Raw genomic sequence first — 20,505 nt, forward strand, 5'->3', positions numbered from 1 at the left:
CCAACTCGAAATCTTGGCTTTTAGCTTCTTGAGTTAACACTTTCAGTAGCACAAGATTTCTCTAACAATCTGGATTGAGAGTTTGAGCTTTTTCGAATATTTTGCACACTTTGAATTTCTTGAGAGCTTTTATGAGCTTATTTTAACGTATTGATAAGCACCAAGAATAGTCAAGTTTAGGGTCAAATATATGATAGAATTGTGATGTTTTGCCACCCATTTATAACAATTTCATGCATAAAGACTCGGATGTGATAAAAAATCTCTAACTCAACTTTAGAGCATGCTTTGAAGTCAATTCTGTAGAATGGAAAGGGATTCGAGGCCAAAATAGAGCATCAAGTGAAGAAGCAACCGGGCAGGGTCCATTCACGCAGGGATCACGCGTATAGGAGGCGTGGAGCACTTCCAGTACGCGTCCATACCCCCCTTTACGCGTGAAGGTGGCGTGACCAGGCCAACATGGGCTATTTCGGGATATTGACATCATGATGGCTATTTAAATCCTTCTCCTGAAATTTTAGAGGAGCCATAGTTTTTAGATCTGAAGTTCTCTTTCTTTTCTCCCCTCTTGGGGGAAAACCCCATTTTCCTTAGATTAGATAGAAAGAAACCAAGGTAGAAGGCTAGAAGATTGAAGGCAAAAATGTAATAGGATCCATTAGCTATGGATGGTATTTCTTCTTTACATTATCTATTTTGATTTCGTTTTAATTGCTTCTAAATCTTCTATTGCTTTTTCTTGTTACTTCCTTAATGTTTGCTTAGAGTAAATAGGGGATTGGTGGCCCCGAAACTAGTTATGTGGTTGAGTTGTTGAAGAAATTTCTTGAAATTTGTGACTTGATGTTTTTAGATTCAAATGCTTGTGTGGTTGAAGTTTGTATTGCTTTGTGCCTAAGTGTGGCCACATTAGTTAGCAAACCCTGTGAAAGTGAGTGTGTGCACGATAGCTGCTTCTCACGAGTCTAACTCATCCACATCCCTGCCCTCTGTCTGAGAGCAAGAGGTCCGGGAGGAGTGGTAGACAAGGTGTTCGATAAAATGCCCCAACCGACTAAGGATGTGGGAGTTCGAGTGTGACGCCACTCGGTGATGTGCCGTGAACTCCCTGGTTGAATCCGAATCACGTGTTTGAAAAACCAATAGGAGAGTAGACCATGTATGCTAGCCACGAGCCCCAATCTCCATTTCCCCTTTTCTTAAACTTACCCATTTGAACCTTAAACTCTTGTATAAATGTCATCCAGTCTTAGTCATTCACGTAACTCTTTTCCCTTAACCTCCTAAATGCCAACATTAATTAAACTCCAATCTGTCTTCCTTGAGAGACCGACAATCGGGGAGTCTTGACTCTTCGTTTTAACACCCACCATTCCACATCAACTCACCCTAAAACTAACAACCTTCAAATTGGCACCGTTGCCAGGGAGGGCAAACGGTTTTGAGTTGTGTTTTGACATTTAGGAAGTTGATTTTTAAGAGCTCTTGAATTGCTTTCTTTTGGTTGCGTTATTTTCTTATTTTTGGTTACTTAATTGGAGAAGTGAGCTTAATTTGTCTTGCATATTTTATTACTCACTTGCAACTATTTTTAGTTGCAAAGAATTGTTGTTGGCTAAGCTTTTGTGTAGGGAATTTTTGTTGAAAATCAATTGAAGTCCAATGAGTGCTTATATACATCCCCATGGTTATCCACATCATGGAGGACTATCTTGGATAAATATTCCACCCCAAACCTATGAACAACACCCACACTACCATCCATATTCCTATATGTACTAAAGTGTCAGTTATATGTGGTGAGGTGTAGATGATATGAAGTGTGATAAAACGAAGAGTCTTGAACTCCCCGAGTGTGGTGTCTCACGTGGATGGCAAATTGGAGAATGTAGGTTTCCTATCTTGTATTATTTAGAGAACACTATAGAAGAAAATGTAGAGTTTGATGAAGTAAAGTAGTGAGAGTGCAAAGGTTGAGTAGATTTAAGAAGTAAATGGAATAAAAAGCGAATGAGGGCTAGAATGTCGTGGAGATTGGTTCAACGCATACGGGAGAGATTTGATTTCCATTGAGATATTATTGAAGGAGCTTGGAATACTATCCTGAGTGGCATCACACTCAGGCTCCCAATCCTCAGTCGGTTGGGGAATTTTGTCAAACACTTTGTCTACAAGTTCCCTCCGGATCTCATCTTCTCAGATTGAGAGCGGGAGATGCGGGTAGTGGGCTCTATCCCCTTGCGATATCTCGCCAAAGGGATGATCCTATACTCTTGAAGAGATCGGGGCCCTCGATCCAACAAGTTCATCCAAAACATACACACAATTTCAACAATCCCAAAGAAATCAAACTCATGTAACAATCTTAGATCATAAACACAAAATCTCCATCCTTCCTAGCCCATATCCTAAGGACTAGCCCTTCATAGGCTTCAATAATATCATTTCATTCAAATAGCAAAGCATATTTACTAGATCAAGGTAAAAAGCAAATATCTTTAAGAAAAATGAAAGTGCGAGAGAGAATTCCAAAGAGAGATCAAATGATAATGAAAGAGTTTACCCAAGAGGATTCCAAAGCTATCGAGATCCAAGTTTCTCCTCTCCAAGGAGTTCTCCCTCCCCTCACTAATCCTATCTAACCCTAATCTAAAAATGAGAAGTGAAAAAATTGACAAAAGACTTCCCCCTCCTAGCTGAGATGTCCCTTAAATACTAAAATATCGCGAAGGGTTCTGGTGCCCGTCCACGCCTGTCCACACGCGTGTGGGCAGGCGTGGATGCTTACTGGAATAATTCCACGCACACTCATACGCGTGGTGAGGCTTGTGGACGTGAACTTCTCCGTTTTCGTTTCCTTTGTTGTTTTTGGCTTGGTCCTTGTGTGTCCCTGTGTGGATTGGTTCTTCTCTTCATTGTTCACGCTTTCCTTGGTTGATTTCAGCCATTGATCCTGTGCAAATCCTTCAAAACATACCACACAAAGTTTTTTTGTAATTTGTTAGCAAAATAGCATGAAAATACATAGCTGCATCCTTCAAAACTTTGTTTGGGCAAGAAATCAACTTAATTAATTCTAGATAATTAGGTACTTTTGGCGTCTATCAAAGTTTCCACACTTTAGATTGCTCGTCCACGAGCAAATTATACGCTCAAAGCCTTCTCATTTAGATGTCAAAAGTATTTAAACTATAGATGTGCTTATCCTGATGATTAAGATTTGTTCAAAACGTAATCTACCAGGAGATGTGAAATCCTTCACAATATCTTCAAGGAATGATAAAAATGTGCCATACACTGCTATGAATATTCAAACAAAGCAAAACCCCTGTTGGTCACGGTTTGGATAAGTTAACAGTTCTCACAATATCAAGCATGCAATCTAGAATTTTATTCACCTCTTATTGTGCGAAGGCCTTAAGCTGAGTCCCCTAGTGGGAACGATGTACAAAACCTAATCAATCGGCCTCCCTTATCGCTAAAGCCCAACGTGAAAGTAAGTGAGGATAGATACATGGGCCGCTCTCCGCCAGTGGCTTGGGCGGTTACTCATTCTTCTCACTTCCTAGGGTAACGTCGTCTAGCGACCCGACTTCACATGGAGCTCCATGCTTTTTCGAAGACAGTGCAATGGGTGCTTGAACCCTAGCGAAGCGGCTTACCTCATCTCAATTTTCTCATCTCCTAGGACCGTTTTATGTGAGCAACCGACTCCAGATAGAGCATTTATGAATTTTGAAGACTATGGTTGCTCGCTACCTAGCGAGATGGCTTTCCTCTTTTCTTATCTTGGGGATTGGCCTTTTTGCCTTTTCTACTCTTTCTCCAAACAACCCCTCATGCCTTTTACTTTAGGATAAGGGATATTTCACTCAATGCTCACTAGTAAACTCTCCTTTTTCTCCCATGTTCTATCTGTAATTATTCAATTCCGGGCTTCGCTTAACTTATCTTTCTAAAATTAGGGGTTGCACACTCCCACTTCAAGAGATCCTGATAAGCACCAAGAATACCATTTAAAAAGGGTCTTAATTGGATTAAAAGTGCAATGTTTTGACATCCGATTATAACAATTGCATGCATTTTAACTCAGATGTGATTAAAATCTTCTAACATCATTCCTAGGAAGAGTTTTTAGGTATTTTACAGGTTGGAGAGGGATTTGAGGCTAAAAAGGAGCAAAAGACAAACAAACCGCAATGCAGTATCGTCCCACGCAGCCTCACACGCGTGTGGCTGGGCGTGGAAACTTTCCAGAAACCTCCCACGCCCACCACCACGCGTGTAAGCATGCGTGGTCGGGCCAAGGGCTATTTTGAAAAATTTGTGCCTTTTGTGGCCACATTAGGTAGCAAACCCAAAGGAAGTGAGTGTGTGTGCGATAGCGGCCACTCACGAGTCTAACTCACCCATATCTCTGCTCTTAGTCCGAAAGGATAAGATCCGAGAGGAGTGGTAGACAAAGTGTTCGATGAAATGCCCCAACCGAATGAGGATGTGGGAGTCTAAAGTGTGACGCCACTTGGTAAAGTGCCACGAACTCCCTAGTCTATTCCACATCTCGTGCTCACAAACCCATCCAAAGATAGACCACATAGAGAAGCCTAAAGCCCCAATCTCCACTTTACTTTTCTTTTATTTATTTTACATAACCACTACCAACCTTTTTACTCTCATACAAATGAATCCAACCCTTAGCCAATCTCGTAACTCTTTTCCTTCAACCTCTTAGATGCCAACACACCCATTCGGTTCCCATTCGCCATCCTTGAGAGACACGACACTCGGGGAGTCTTGACTCTTCGTTTTATCACCTTCCACACCCACATTCACCCTCACCGCAATACACACAACATCAAAATGGCGCCGTTGCCGGGGAATGGGAAACGGTTTCGAATTGTGTTGACATCTTTGAAGTAGAATTTTAAGAGTTCTTGAATTACTTTCTTTTTGTTTGTTTTATTTTCTTGTTTTTGTTATTTGTTTAGAGCAGTGAGCTTATTTATCTTGAACATATCTTGTGCTCACTTGCAACTACTTTTAGTTGCAAAAATATTTGTTGTTGACTAAGCTATTGTGCAGGAAATTTTCTTTATCAAATCACTTGAAGCTTGCCAATAAGTGCTAAAATGAATCCCCATGATCACCCACATTATGGAGGACAATCTTATAGGAATCCTCAACCCCAACCATATCCCTATTACCCCCATTCCACCTATACTTACCCTCCACCAACATATCACTACCCATCTCCATACCATTACCCCATTTCACCAACATACAACATACCACCTCCATATCACTATCCATTTCATACACCCAATCATCACCCACATCCATATGAAACACCACCTCCACTTTTCCAAGAAACTTTCCCTCCACAATCACCCAATTTTCAAGAAATTGACTCATTAAGCTCTAAGGATATATCTCGAAACATAGAGAGTAAGCTTGTGCAAATGATGAAACAACTTGACCCAAGCTATACTCCCGAGTCAAATTTATTCCCTACTTCCCAATTAAACACCTACTACCCACCTCCATCACAAATTCATCTAGGAAACAATACTACCTATTCCTTTGAACCACCACCCTCTTTCCCATATAATACCCATACAAATCCTTGCGATTATATCCCACCAGCCATCGACGAAATTGAAATTCTAAAAGCAAAAATTGATGTATTCGCAAAGATGGCCAAGGAGGATACGGCTAAACTAAAAGCGGAAATCAAGAGCGAATTGAAAGATTATCTCGCTACCCTCCGGAAAGAAGGACTTCCATTAGAAGAAGTTGAAACAAAGATGTTGTCCATGATGGAGGAGCTTATGCAAATGAATGGGCCCCGAGCCAACTCCACCATCATAGATGACATTTCCACTTTGGAAGCCCATCCAAGGATTGTAGAAGAGGTCGAAAACGCGTAAAATGCTAAGGAAGAGGAGAGTTTTGAAGAAGTAGAAGATTGTTATGCCCCGGTACTTGAAGAAGTTCCAATCTTCGAATTGGAAAATCAAAAAGAGGTAGAGATGGAGAGTGAGGATGAGGACATCGAAGTAGTATGGGAAGAAGAAGAGCCGAAATATGGTAAAATTCCTAATCTTTCTTGTGCTAATATGCTTGAAAATCCTTGTGCTCTTATTGAAAACGCCCTTGACACGTGTGTGGATGACTCCCTTCGCATTAATATTTCCATTACGTGTGATTATGATTGCTTTAAATTTTGGGAGGATGATTCCATGGAAAATTTTGATATATTGATTGATAATTGTAAGGATTCTATCTTGTTTGCTAATGATTATGATTGCTTTAACTTTTTAGAAGATGAATCCTTTGTCTTGGGTGAGAGTGAGTTGGTGAGTGAAGGGGATGATGCTTCATTCTATTCGTGTGAGAGCGTGAGTGATTTTTCCAATCAAATAGAGTGGAGTGATGAAGAGAAGGAGTGTGAGGAAGAGATGGTGGGAAATAATAGGCCTTTCATGCTTGATCGTAAGGAGAGAGTTGAGTGGAGAGAGTTGACCACACTCGAAATTGAGGAAGGGAGTGAGGAGATATGGTTTGAAACAAATGAGAAAATCTTTAAGGGGAGAAGAGAGGAAAAAGAAAAGGAAGTTGACACCATACTAGAAGAGTTAAGGAGGGTGTTTGATGCAAAAAATTTTCCAATCATGCATGTTATTCTTCCTTTATTTTTGTGGGAATTCAAGGATGTTACCCACCTTGGGACATTCCTTGAAGCTAAAGTTCACGGGACGCTTGGTAAGGTCCCAAAATCAGTGTGCTTCGAAGGATAGAGCACACCACGTTTGGCCAGGAGACGTAAAACCATGGCGCACTTGGGAGGCAGTCCCAATGTTATCTTACATTTTCTTTCAGTTTTTCTTATTATCTGTAGTATACCTTTCTTTATCTTTATTTCAATAATGTTTTTATAACATCGGTTAAGCTAACAAGTACAGATCATAAGCCCGAGAGTTACAAATTGCCCGCAATCGACCAACAAACGTCATCATTAGCAAAGGAAGGAAAGGAAACCAAGGTAAAATCTTGCACAAAAATCCTTCCACGCCTACCACCACGCGTGTAGGCAAGCGTGGAAAAATTCCAGTAAGCCGCCACGCCACTGACACGCGTGTGAGCAGGCGTGGGAATAAACCAGAGAGCTCCCACGCCCACCACCACGCGTGGTAGCGTGCGTGGACGGGCACCAGACTTTTATCGGACTTTTCGCGCGAAGTGGTTTAAAACCCTTTCCTTGCTTCATTTCTTCACCACCACGAGCAAAAACTCCCTCAAGCTGAAAATATACACTTTCTAAGCATTTCCTCCCAAGTTTCTCAACTTTTCTTAAGGATCCTAAGTCATTTCCAAGGTAAGAACACATTCTCTTTTGCTATTTACTTGTTTAATGAAGAACTTGTTCTCTTTGAAGCATATCTCCATGGGTTTTTCTTGTTTGAGATTTTTCTTGAGATATATTGTTATGGGATGACTTAGTAGACTTGTAATAGGCCTACATTGCTTCTATGCACTAGAAATTTCATGTTTTGCTATCTCTTTGTGACTAGATCTTGAAATTGCTTGATTTGGATATTCTATTGTCATGATGAGATCCTTGTTGATATAGTGAGCATGGTGGGCAAAGTTTGCAACTTTCCTACTCTATAGGCACTACATTGCTATATTCCACTAGTTATTTGGTTCAATTTTGACTTTCATGTTGCTTCCATTTTTCAACCTTGAGCTAGTCTTGAGGAAGAAGATGAAGTTGACCATATGTTGACCTTTTGACTATGAAATGAGTATGGAATAGAATGAGCTAATCTTTGCATGTATATGATAGAATTGTTGATAAACACCAAAATGATGATTGCATGCAATGAGTTCTTATGTTCTTTTCTCTAAAATGTGCAATGTTGTTCATATTCAATGTTTAAAGAGGAAAATGTTTTTCCTTGTATTGTGCTTTGCTTGTCAATGTTATAAGAAAAATGTCTTCTCCACATGACTTTGCACAACAAATATCTAGAATGCTCCAAAAGGGAAAGGCTCTTGTGGAAGAAAACAGTGCTAGAAATGCAAATACTCGCTATATTGAAGTATCCACTGGAAATCAAATCTTATTGATGACACCAACCATGTTGGGTCGGTATAGACAACTGTTGAATTTCCCGATTGTGCAATGGAAATATGTTGACTTGACAATGTTGGAGGATTATGAATGCAAGTATGGACTGGAGAGGTTAATCGCTGAGCCTTATTGGAACAACTTGTTGAGCTGGAGGCAGGATACTTTCATTCCCCTAGTCCACGAGTTTATTGCAAACTTAAATGTTGAAGGAGTGGCTGGAGATCTCTACAGCCCGACCATTAAGTTTCGACTCTTCAACCAGGATTATCACATATCGGCCAACCGCTTGGGTGCTCTCCTAGGATTCTACGAGGAGGAAGACCAGTCAAAGCACTATTATAGGAGATTAAGGCATGATTTTGGAGATAGGGGCATTCCAAGAAAGTATTGGTCGATAATCGCGAGGCTGGGAGTCGAATGGGTTGGGTCTAGGGTAAGAGTTTCTCAAATCGTAAGGGAGGATTTAAAGGTCTTATGGAAGGTCATTGCTCACTCATGGGAAGGCATGCCGGAGACCTATGATCGAGTCTCAAAGGTGGAACTGTTCATGCTATGGAGTATGGACACAGGGCACTCGGTGAATATGAGCTCAATTTGTAAGAACTTGCTTGTTGCACAACAGCAAGAGTCGGCAAGGGCAATCTTTGTAGGCCCTTTGGTGACGAGACTGTGTGTCTCTTTAGGCCATCAAATGAAGATTCATTGGTTTGAACACAGGCTTCAAGGAGCACAGATTGCTCCTTTATCTCCCGAAGATGTCGCAAAGCTCAACTTAAGACATTTGGTGCGAACGAGGGAAAATGATGAGATGGCGGAAGACCATGCTGACACGCCAATGACATCCCCAGGGTTCACACCCTCACCGATGTCATTCCTTACCCCATCCTCAAATGAGCTATACTCGCCTGTGGATTCTTCGATGTACTCTCCACCACCCCGAGAACCTAGACCGTCCATGCCTCCACCACAAGCCGAAGAGCAAGCTTCCGACCCTGCAAGCTACAACATTCCAAGCTGGTTTACCCCAGTCACTGATTGGAGATCCCTCCAGAATTTTCAATATCAATTGCACCTGGAGCAGATGCAGAAACTGGACGAAATTGCAAGGGAGATTAAGGAGATCAAGAGAGCGTGAAGAAAGGAAGGCATTGAAGAGAAGAAAAGAAAAAAATTGATGATGTTGACTTGTGACTTGATAACTCAAAACAATGATTGTGGACAATCTTTTTACTTTCATTTCTGTTTATATTTTTAGCTATTTTCTATTTATGCTTTATCTTGCACGTTTCGTCTAGCCAAAGACGTTAAACGTGGCGCTTATGGGAGGCAACCCACAAATAAGGAGAAGAAGAGACCACTCCACCATCACCAAAGAAAAACCAATCTCAAAAGGTATAATTTCAATTCTTCATTTATTTCTTTACCTTTACTCTGACCAGATTTTGAAGGGCAAGCATAGATTGCACAAATTTTTAATAGGGATGCGCATTGTAAGTATTTCTTTTATCCCTAATTCGATGCCCTGTTTGATTTGATTGCTTTATTTTCTTGAATCACAAATGAAGAGTTGCATAATATTGTTGAGTCGGATGTAACCTGTTTATTAGAATTGTTTTAGCCCAGTTCACACTTTTAAGTGTGGAAAAGGGGTGTGAGTAGAACCCTTGTGCATATATCCTTTTTTCTCCGTTCCTCATGGAAACATCGAGGATGATGTTGACTTCTAAGTGTGGAAAGGGTGTATGCTTTTCGAAAAAAGTTGATTGATTTAGTGATAAGGTATAGGAACCTAGAGGGTGTGTTATTGTCAATACTATCTAGGAGGGCTCCTAACATTGTACCAAAAATTGAATGTCTTAAATATGCTTTGGAAGTTTCACTTTGCACCAATTTGCACATTTTGATCCAAATTGAAAATTTTCATGAGTGCTTGCATGTTTCACCTTGTATTTTGTTTGGACCTCAGTCAAGGATCTCTCGAAGTGGGAGTGTGAATCCTTTGAGTTTTAGAAAGATAAAAATTGCGAAGCTCGGAAATTGAATTAATCTTAGCAGGACATGGGGCAAAAGGTGAGCCTAAGTGAGCTTAGAGTGAAAACAATCCCTAATCCCTAGAAAAAGGCATGAGGGGTTGATACATGGTGAATAGAAAAAGACAAAGGCCAATCCTAGAGATAAAAGCAGAGGTGAGCCATCTTATCTGGATACGGGGTAACCATTGCACCGTCTTCGAAAAAGCATGGAGATCCATGTGAAGTCGGTTACCCCGAAGAGATCCTGAAAGATGAGAAAATAGAGAGGAGGTGAGCCACTTCGCTAGGATTCAGGCACCCATTGCACTGACCTTCGAAAAAACATGGAGCTCCATGTGAAGTCGGGTCGCCTAATGACGTTATCCTAGGAGGTGAGAAAATAGAGTGATCGCCCAAGCCATGGCGATGAGCGGTCCATGTCCCTGCCCTCACTTATATAATGTAAAGGGGCTTTGGCGTTATGGTAGGAAATTGGCCGAGGGATGAACATCGTTCCCACTAGTCGGATCGGCTGGAGGCCCCTAGAAAATACAAGGTGAAAGTCTTTGGTAACTTGCATGCTTGAAGGTGTGAACAAAACTCTTTATGTCATATCCATCTCTTGAGACCTCACTTCCTTAGCATATTTCCTACATTTGATTGGCATGAGTTTAGCGGTCTTGGTAGATAGTGTAGGGGATTTCACCCACTCAACTCCAAACACCTACACATCACTTGACCAATTAACCATGAAAGAAAGAACTATTCTTGGTGCTTACATGATTAGGGATTAGAAAAGTATGCTTGCTTGAGGACAAACAAGGTTTAAGTGTGGAAACTTTGATAAGCACCAAGAATACCGTTTAAAAAGGGTCTTAATTGGATTAAAAGTGCAATGTTTTGACATCCGATTATAACAATTGCATGCATTTTAGCTCAGATGTGATTAAAATCTTCTAACATCATTCCTAGGAAGAGTTTTTAGGTATTTTACAGGTTGGAGAGGGATTTGAGGCTAAAAAGGAGCAAAAGACAAACAAACCGCAATGCAGTATCGTCCCACGCAGCCTCACACGCGTGTGGCTGGGCGTAGAAACTTTCCAGAAACCTCCCACGCCCACCACCACGCGTGTAAGCATGCATGGTCGGGCCAAGGGCCATTTTGGGAAATTTGTTCCCTTTTGTCACTGATAGACGCCAAAAGTACCTATTTATCTATAACTTATTAAGTTAATTTCTTTCTAAAAACAAGTCTTAGAGAGTGCAATTATGTGTTTACATGCTATTTTACTAACAAATTGCAAATGAGTTCTGTGTGGAGTGTTTTGAAGAATTCCCATAGGAATGAAGGCTGAAATCAACCGAAAAGGAGCGTAAATCATTGAAAGGAAGAACTAATCCACATGGGAGCACACGAAGACCAAACCGGAAACAACAAAAGGAAACGAAAATGAAGAAACCACGCCCATGAGCCTCACACGCGTGTGAGCTGGTGTGGAAATATTCCAGTAACCGTCCACGCCAGTCCACACGCGTGTGGCAAACGTGGGGCGGCACCAGAAAAGCTGCGCGATGTTTTAGTATTTAAGTGACATTTCAGCTAGGTTTATGGAGTCTTTTGTCACATTTTCCATTCTACATTTTTAGGTTAGGTTTAGATAGGATTAGGAGGGAAGGAGGAGCTTCTTGGAGAAGAGAACTAGATCTCCATAGCTTTGAAGATCTTTTGGGTAATTTCTTTGATAAAAGACTTGTTTTCTCTTTGGCTTCCTCTTACTTTTCCTTTTTCCTTAAAGTTGTTTGCTTTATATATTGATCTTGTAGATATGCTTTTCTATTTTGATGCTTTGATGTTGCTAAAGCCTATGAGAGGCTAATCCCTAGGATAGGGGCTAGATTGAATGTATGATTGGTGTTCATGATCTAATTTGATGAATGAGTTTGATTTCTTTCGGGAATGTTGAATTTGTGTGTATGTTTTGTATGATCTTGTTAGATCGAGGGCCCCGATCTCTCTAAGAGTATAGGATCATCTCTTTGGCGAGATATCGCAAAGAGATGTAGCCCACTACCCACATCTCCCACTCTCAATCTGAGAAGATGAGATCCGGAGGGAACTTGTAGATAAAGTGTTTGATAAAATTCCCCAACCGACTGAGGATTGGGAGCTTGAGTGTGACGCCACTCAGGACAATGTTCCAAGCTCCTTCAACCGTAACTCAAAAGAAATCAACGCTCTACCTTATGCTTGAACCAATCTCCATGACATCTTAGCCCCATCCGCCTTTATTCCCTTTGTTTACCTCTTTATTTCATTAACCTTTGCCCTCTCAATATCTCCTTTTTACCAAAATCCTCACGATCCATCTTAACGTTATTCAAACAAACCAAGGTAGCAAAGCCGTATATTATCCAATTTGCCATCCGCGAGAGATACGACACTCGGGGAGTTCATGACTCTTCGTTTTAACACCCCCAACACCTTCACTATCCACTCACCCATACAAACACCGTTTCAAAATGGCGCCGTTGCCGGGGATGGCAAACGGTGAATTTAAAGTTTTACTATCTTGAATCGTTTGGATAACTTGTTTACTTTCTTTTCTTTTGTCTTGTTTTATTACCAATTACACTTCCGCACCCAACCACACACTATTTGAGCTAATCTGTGAAAGGAGTTACCTCTTGTGCTCCGATTCCTTGCCTGAAAATTTGTTTGCAGGAATTTCTTCGATTGAATCATGGATCCACCGCACCCTAATGATCAATCTTACCATAGTCATATACCATATGGAAGAAATCCCTACTATCCTTCACCACCCCAACTTTCATACCCACCACCTCAATACCATCATAACTACCATTTTCCCTACCTACCTTCTTTCCCATACTCACTACCTCCTCCACCAATTTATTATCATGAACAAGCGTACGTTACACAACATTTTCAACCCCAGAGATATCCTACTCATGAGATACCTTCTTTTTACCCTCCAATGCATTACGACGAGCCAAAACATCAAAATCCTGAAATTTTTGCGAGCTGTGATCCTGCCACGAGATCCACACGCGTGTGCGCTGGCGTGGGAGCTCACTGGAACAATTCCATGCCGCGTCACACGCGTGGTGAGGACGTGGACGGATCATATGCACATGCCTATTCTTCTACTTCCTTAGAGCAACCTCTTTCACCTAAAAACAACCAAACCACCCTCGAACAACGTTTAAATGATTTCATCCAAGAAGCAAGGGAGGAGAATACCAGACTTAAAGAGACCATTACTAAAGAGATGCTCGGAGAAATTCAAGAACTACGCCACGAGACACTTTCACCGCTCCACACAGTTGAGAGCGCACTCGCAAAAATTATGGAAATGATCCAATCCCAGGGTGAAACAGATGTAAATGCCGTAACGTTGAGAAGCAGAAGAGCACTTCCAAACGTTGTTCCACCTCCACCGCAGTCCATTCCAACAGAAGAGCCAAGACTGGACAATGAGGAGACCACCAATTCAACGCANCCACTACCCACATCTCCCACTCTCAATCTGAGAAGATGAGATCCGGAGGGAACTTGTAGATAAAGTGTTTGATAAAATTCCCCAACCGACTGAGGATTGGGAGCTTGAGTGTGACGCCACTCAGGACAATGTTCCAAGCTCCTTCAACCGTAACTCAAAAGAAATCAACGCTCTACCTTATGCTTGAACCAATCTCCATGACATCTTAGCCCCATCCGCCTTTATTCCCTTTGTTTACCTCTTTATTTCATTAACCTTTGCCCTCTCAATATCTCCTTTTTACCAAAATCCTCACGATCCATCTTAACGTTATTCAAACAAACCAAGGTAGCAAAGCCGTATATTATCCAATTTGCCATCCGCGAGAGATACGACACTCGGGGAGTTCATGACTCTTCGTTTTAACACCCCCAACACCTTCACTATCCACTCACCCATACAAACACCGTTTCAAAATGGCGCCGTTGCCGGGGATGGCAAACGGTGAATTTAAAGTTTTACTATCTTGAATCGTTTGGATAACTTGTTTACTTTCTTTTCTTTTGTCTTGTTTTATTACCAATTACACTTCCGCACCCAACCACACACTATTTGAGCTAATCTGTGAAAGGAGTTACCTCTTGTGCTCCGATTCCTTGCCTGAAAATTTGTTTGCAGGAATTTCTTCGATTGAATCATGGATCCACCGCACCCTAATGATCAATCTTACCATAGTCATATACCATATGGAAGAAATCCCTACTATCCTTCACCACCCCAACTTTCATACCCACCACCTCAATACCATCATAACTACCATTTTCCCTACCTACCTTCTTTCCCATACTCACTACCTCCTCCACCAATTTATTATCATGAACAAGCGTACGTTACACAACATTTTCAACCCCAGAGATATCCTACTCATGAGATACCTTCTTTTTACCCTCCAATGCATTACGACGAGCCAAAACATCAAAATCCTGAAATTTTTGCGAGCTGTGATCCTGCCACGAGATCCACACGCGTGTGCGCTGGCGTGGGAGCTCACTGGAACAATTCCATGCCGCGTCACACGCGTGGTGAGGACGTGGACGGATCATATGCACATGCCTATTCTTCTACTTCCTTAGAGCAACCTCTTTCACCTAAAAACAACCAAACCACCCTCGAACAACGTTTAAATGATTTCATCCAAGAAGCAAGGGAGGAGAATACCAGACTTAAAGAGACCATTACTAAAGAGATGCTCGGAGAAATTCAAGAACTACGCCACGAGACACTTTCACCGCTCCACACAGTTGAGAGCGCACTCGCAAAAATTATGGAAATGATCCAATCCCAGGGTGAAACAGATGTAAATGCCGTAACGTTGAGAAGCAGAAGAGCACTTCCAAACGTTGTTCCACCTCCACCGCAGTCCATTCCAACAGAAGAGCCAAGACTGGACAATGAGGAGACCTCCATTCCAACAGAAGAGCCAAGACTGGACAATGAGGAGACCACCAATTCAACAGAAGAGCCAAGACTGGACAATGAGGAGACCACCAATTCAACGCAAGCGCCAAGACTGGACAATGAGGAGACCACCAATTCAACGCAAGCCGAACGAGCTCTTGAAGAAGAACTCAGGAAGGAAGAAATACAACCACAACCTTCTTGGAAAGGAAAAGAAGTCATGCAAGAACCACCGCTTGTGCCAAAAGCAAAACTTCCGTTCCCTCAGAGATTCCGCACAGATATCGACAACGCCAAATACGACAAATTCCTACAAATGCTACGCCAATTACATGTTGATATGCCATTCATCGATGCACTAGGAGAAATGCCGAGGTATTCCAAATTCCTTAAAGATCTTCTATCTAATAAAAAGAGATTAGCTGAAACTGCTACTGTTGTGCTGGGAGAGGAATGTTCTGCTATATTACATAAGGATGTGCCTAGAAAATTAAAAGATCCTGGAAGCTTTACTATACCTTGTAATATAGGAGGAACGACTTTTAATAGAGCCTTGTCAGACCTAGGTGCTAGCATCAATCTAATGCCCTTTGCATTATATCGACAATTGAATCTAGGAACCCTTAAGCCTACGCGCATGAGCATTCAACTAGCTGACCGATCCACCAAATACCCTAGGGGTATAGTGGAAGATGTTCTAGTTCGAGTTGATAAATTTATTTTTCCAGTGGACTTTGTAATCTTAGATATGGACCCAGATGTGGAGATTTCTCTCATCTTGGGCAGACCTTTCTTGGCGACTGCTAGAGCTTTAATAGATGTGGGAGAAGGCAAACTCGTTATCCGTGTAGGAGACGAGTCTGCTAGCTTCGACGTGACTAAAATGATGAAATATCATTTAGATGGTGATGAATGCTTTTTTGTTGATTATGTGCATGATGAAATTGATTATCTGTGTGAAGTACCTAAAGCTAAGAGGCATGATTTTAATTGGGAATGTCCCATAGGTGCTAAGAGTTATAATGAAAGTACTTTTGAGCATGAACTTAATTCTTTACATATTGCTTTACACCGAGAGGTCGATCGTTTTAATTTGCTTAATAATGATTGTGTCTCTGAATTTGTTGAGAATATAAACTCTGTTGGTGAAGTCTTGGAGGGAATGGTTGGAAATGACGGGGATGAATTTGATGAATTCAAGGAGGAATATGATGATGAAAATGAGAACAGGAAAGAAGACAATGAGATAATGCATGAAGAAGAATTAAAACCTTTACCTGCTCATCTTGAGTATGCCTATTTAGGAACAGAGAAAGAATTACCAGTTGTTGTTGCAACAGATCTTTCAGAAAGACAAAAAGAACAACTGATAACAGTGCTTAAAAGAAACAAAGAAGCTATAGGTTGGAAGATGGCTGACTTGAAGGGGATTAATCCGGCCATTTGCACACATAAAATTCTATTGGAAGAAGGATCTAAACCTGTGGCGCAACCGCAGCGTCGACTTAACCCGAACACATTTGAAGTCGTGAAAAACGAGGTGATCAAACTTATGGATGTTGGAATGATCTACCCGATTTTGGACAGCACATGGGTCAGTCCAACTCACGTAGTACCAAAGAAAGGAGGAATCACAGTCACTAAGAATGATAACAAGGAGCTGATTCCTACAAGAAAGATAACTGGATGGAGAGTCTGTATCGACTATAGAAAGCTCAACGAAGCCACCCGTAAAGACCACTTTCCGTTGCCCTTTATAGATCAAATGATTGAAAGAGTAAGCGGGTACGGTTACTACTGTTTCTTGGACGGAATGAGCGGATACTTTCAAATTCCAGTAGCCTTGGAGGATCAAGAGAAAACAACATTCACTTGTCCGTTTGGTACATTTGCTTACAGAAGAATGCCATTTGGTCTCTGTAACACCCCTGCCACCTTCATGCGTTGCATGTTGGCTATTTTTGAAGATTTCATTGGCGATTTCATGGAAGTTTTCATGGACGATTTCACAATTTTTGGGGAAACTTTTGAAGAATGCTTTGGAAATTTGGAAAAAGTTTTGAAACGATGCCAGCAAATGAATCTAGCATTATCATGGGAAAAATGCTATTATATGGTCATAGAAGGAATTGTGCTTGGACATAAAATTTCAAAAAAAGGAATTGAGGTTGACAGAGCTAAAACAGCAGTTATTGAAACCTTACCACCACCGCACAACGTGACATCTTTGAGAAGTTTCTTGGGACATGTGGGACTTTATAGAAGATTTATTAAAGACTTCTCGAAAATTGCAAGACAGTTGACCAAACTGTTAGAGAAGGACGCAGTGTTTGAATTAAACAAGGACGCAATGAGAGCATTCCAGAATTTAAAGGATGCCATGGTACATACTCCAATCCTTGTAGGACCAAAATTGGATCAACCCTTTGAGTTGATGTGTGACGCGAGCAATTTCGCTGTTGGAGTTGTGCTAGGACAGAAAAATGATAAGAAATTTCAGCCTATCGCCTATGCTAGTCGAATGTTAACTAAACCGAAGCAAACTTATACCACGACCGAGAAAGAACTGTTTGCAATCGTGTTCGCATTAGATAAATTTAGATCATATCTTTTAATGTCAAAGGTCGTCATTCATACTGATCATGCGGCTATCAAGTTTCTTATGTCTAAACCAGAAGCAAAGCCAAGATTGATCAGATGGATTTTGCTATTGCAAGAATTTAACGTGACAATCGTGGACCGAAAAGGAGTTGAAAATAGTGCAGCAGATCATTTGTCAAGGTTAGAGAATGAGAAAGGACAGGATATGATTGGGGAAGTGAATGAATATTTTCCAGAGGAAAAACTGATGGGTCTCTATCTCACACCTTGGTATGCAGATCTAGCTAACTATCTTGTAGGGGGAGAGTTACCGGAATTTTTGAATACACATGCCCGAAGGAAGTTAATAGCAGAATCTCGATATTACTTCTGGGACGAACCATATCTCTTCAAAGTGTGCGCGGATCAAATAATTCGTCGTTGTGTAACGGAGGCTGAAGGACATGAGATCCTTAGAGACTGCCATCGAATAGGCCATCACTCAGCTAACCGAACTGCTAGGAGAGCACTTGAAGCAGGATTCTACTGGCCCTCAATATTTCGGGATGCTCAAATCTGTGTCAGAAACTGTGATAGATGTCAACGAACTGGGAACATCATTGGAAAAGATGAGATGCCGCAGAATTACATACTTGCGTGCGAAATTTTTTATATATGGGGACTAGACTTTGCAGGACCATTTCCGGATTCCAAAGGTTTCAAATATATCTTTATCGCAGTGGACTATGTCTCCAAATGGGTTGAAGCAGAAGCACTTCGGAACAATGATGCAAGAAGTGTAACAAGATTTCTAAAGAGATTGTTCACAAGATTTGGAGTACCACAGATTGTGATTAGCGACAAGGGGACACACTTCCGGAACGTACCCATGCGAAGATTACTTCAAAAGCAAGGTATACAACACCGGGGGGGAGTCCTGTATCATCCTCAGACTACCGGGCAGGTTGAGAATGCAAATAGAGATATTAAGGCCATATTGGAAAAGACAGTAGCTCGGCATAGAAAGGATTGGATTGACAAGCTTAACGATGCATTATGGGCCTTCCGGACTGCTTATAAGACGCCGATAGGAACTACTCCATACAGATTGGTATATGGCAAAGCATGCCACCTTCCAGTTGAAATCGAGCATAAGGCGTATTGGGCCATTAAAAAACTAAATGAAGATCTATTCATAGCAGGGCAGGAGCGAATGTTTCAAATGAATGAATTGGAAGAATGGCGTTTGTTGGCCTATGAGACATCCAGATCTTACAAAGAACGATCTAAGTTTTACCACGACATGCATATCAGGAAAAACAAATAATTCATTGAGGGAGATAAAGTGTTGTTATTCAATTCCAGATTGCGATTGTTTCCTGGGAAACTTAAATCAAGATGGACAGGACCTTATATCGTTACAAAGGTATTTCCTTATGGAACCTTGGAGATCATGCATCCAGAAAAAGGATCTTTTAAAGTAAACGGCCACCAAGTCAAGAAATACTATGGAACGGAAAATTCGAAAGGGACAGTCCAGTGTTGCAGGCTAATACCCTGGGAAGATGAATAGCGCAATCTTCATGACATTTTCGTCGGGCTAAAGATGTTAAATGTAGCGCTGACCGGAAGGCAACCCGTTATTTACCATGCTTTATTACTATCCTTACTTTATTATGACAAATAACATCCGAGTTGAAATTCCCTATTTTTGTAGACTCCATATTTCCATGCAGATCTCTTTGCAAGAACATGAGAATCATCCATCCAAGCATTTTGAAGCAATATGACATGGGATGCTTACTAGGTTATCTACCTCTTATCCCTTGTTTATCTATTATGTGAACCTCATTTTTTCCTTTTAAAGTGTGGAAAAATGCATGTTTTGTTGTTTCTCTATTTCATTACGTTCTAAGTTAACATCGAGGACGATGTTTGGTCTAAAGTGTGGAAAGAGCTGTAGCTGTGCTTGAAATGAAAATCTTAATTAAGAACTTTATCTCATTTGTTTGAAAAATAATCAAGCCACAAGCATGTGTTGTTATTCATTCTATCTTTGGATAATGCTAAATCTGTGCCAAAAAGTTTACTCTTTGAATAACCTTGGAAGTACCCCTACATTGACCTTTAAAAATTTTAAAAAGTTGTATGCTTGTGTGGTATTCACCTCATATTTTGTAAAGACCTTAGTTAAGGATCTCTCGAAGTGGGAGTGTGCAACCCCTAGTTTCAGAAAGATAAGTTAAGCGAAGCCCAGAATTGAAAAATCTTAGAATAGAACATGGGGCAAAAGGAGAGCTTTCTGTGAGTATTGAATGAAATATCCCTGTTTTCCCCAAGTAAAAGGCATGAGGGGTTGTTGTTCGGAAAAATGAGTAGAAAAGGCAAAAAGGCCAATCCCCGAGATAAGATACGAGGAAAGCCATCTCGCTAGGTGGTGAACAACCATAGTCTCCTAAATACACAAATGTTATATCTGGAGTTGGTTGTTCACAATAAAATGGCCCTAGGAGATGAGAAAATTGAGATGAGGGAAGCCGCTTCGCTAGAATTCAAGCACTCATCGCACTGCCTTCGAAAAAGCATGGAGCTCCATGTGTAGTCGGGTTGCTTGACGATGTTACCCTAGGAAGTGAGAAAAATGAGTTACCGCCCAAGCCACTGGCGGAGAGAGGCCCATGGATCTATTTTCACTTACTTTTACGTTGGGCTTTGGCGATAAGGGAGGCCAGTTGATTAGGTTTTGTACATCGTTCCCACTAGGGGGATCAACTTAAGGCCTTTGCACAATGAGAGGTGAATGAAATTTTGGACTGCA

The 20,505-nt window shown here is 41.1% G+C and overlaps 1 protein-coding gene across 1 annotated transcript; it reads left to right on the plus strand.

Annotated features, from left to right (window-relative positions):
• Positions 1–14,712: 14,712 nt before the first annotated feature.
• LOC116010234 (zonadhesin-like) lies at positions 14,713–16,477 on the plus strand. The gene is made up of 3 exons (XM_031249553.1): positions 14,713–15,562; positions 15,836–15,981; positions 16,412–16,477. Exons 1-3 carry the CDS (start codon positions 14,713–14,715, stop codon positions 16,475–16,477), a joined length of 1,062 nt encoding a protein of 353 aa, XP_031105413.1.
• Positions 16,478–20,505: the final 4,028 nt, after the last annotated feature.

This window comes from Ipomoea triloba, chromosome 1, assembly GCF_003576645.1.
Source record: "Ipomoea triloba cultivar NCNSP0323 chromosome 1, ASM357664v1".
Classification (NCBI taxonomy): domain Eukaryota; kingdom Viridiplantae; phylum Streptophyta; class Magnoliopsida; order Solanales; family Convolvulaceae; genus Ipomoea; species Ipomoea triloba.

Bases quoted from the DNA above. Each gene is read 5' to 3' on its own strand.
- LOC116010234 (XM_031249553.1), top strand. From the start codon at position 14,713: ATGCCGCGTCACACGCGTGGTGAGGACGTGGACGGATCATATGCACAT. The intron at 15,563-15,835 runs GTTCTGCTATAT...TTATTTTTCCAG, and splicing joins TGTTGTGCTGGGAGAGGAAT to TGGACTTTGTAATCTTAGAT. The intron at 15,982-16,411 runs GTGACTAAAATG...ATGCCTATTTAG, and splicing joins ACGAGTCTGCTAGCTTCGAC to GAACAGAGAAAGAATTACCA.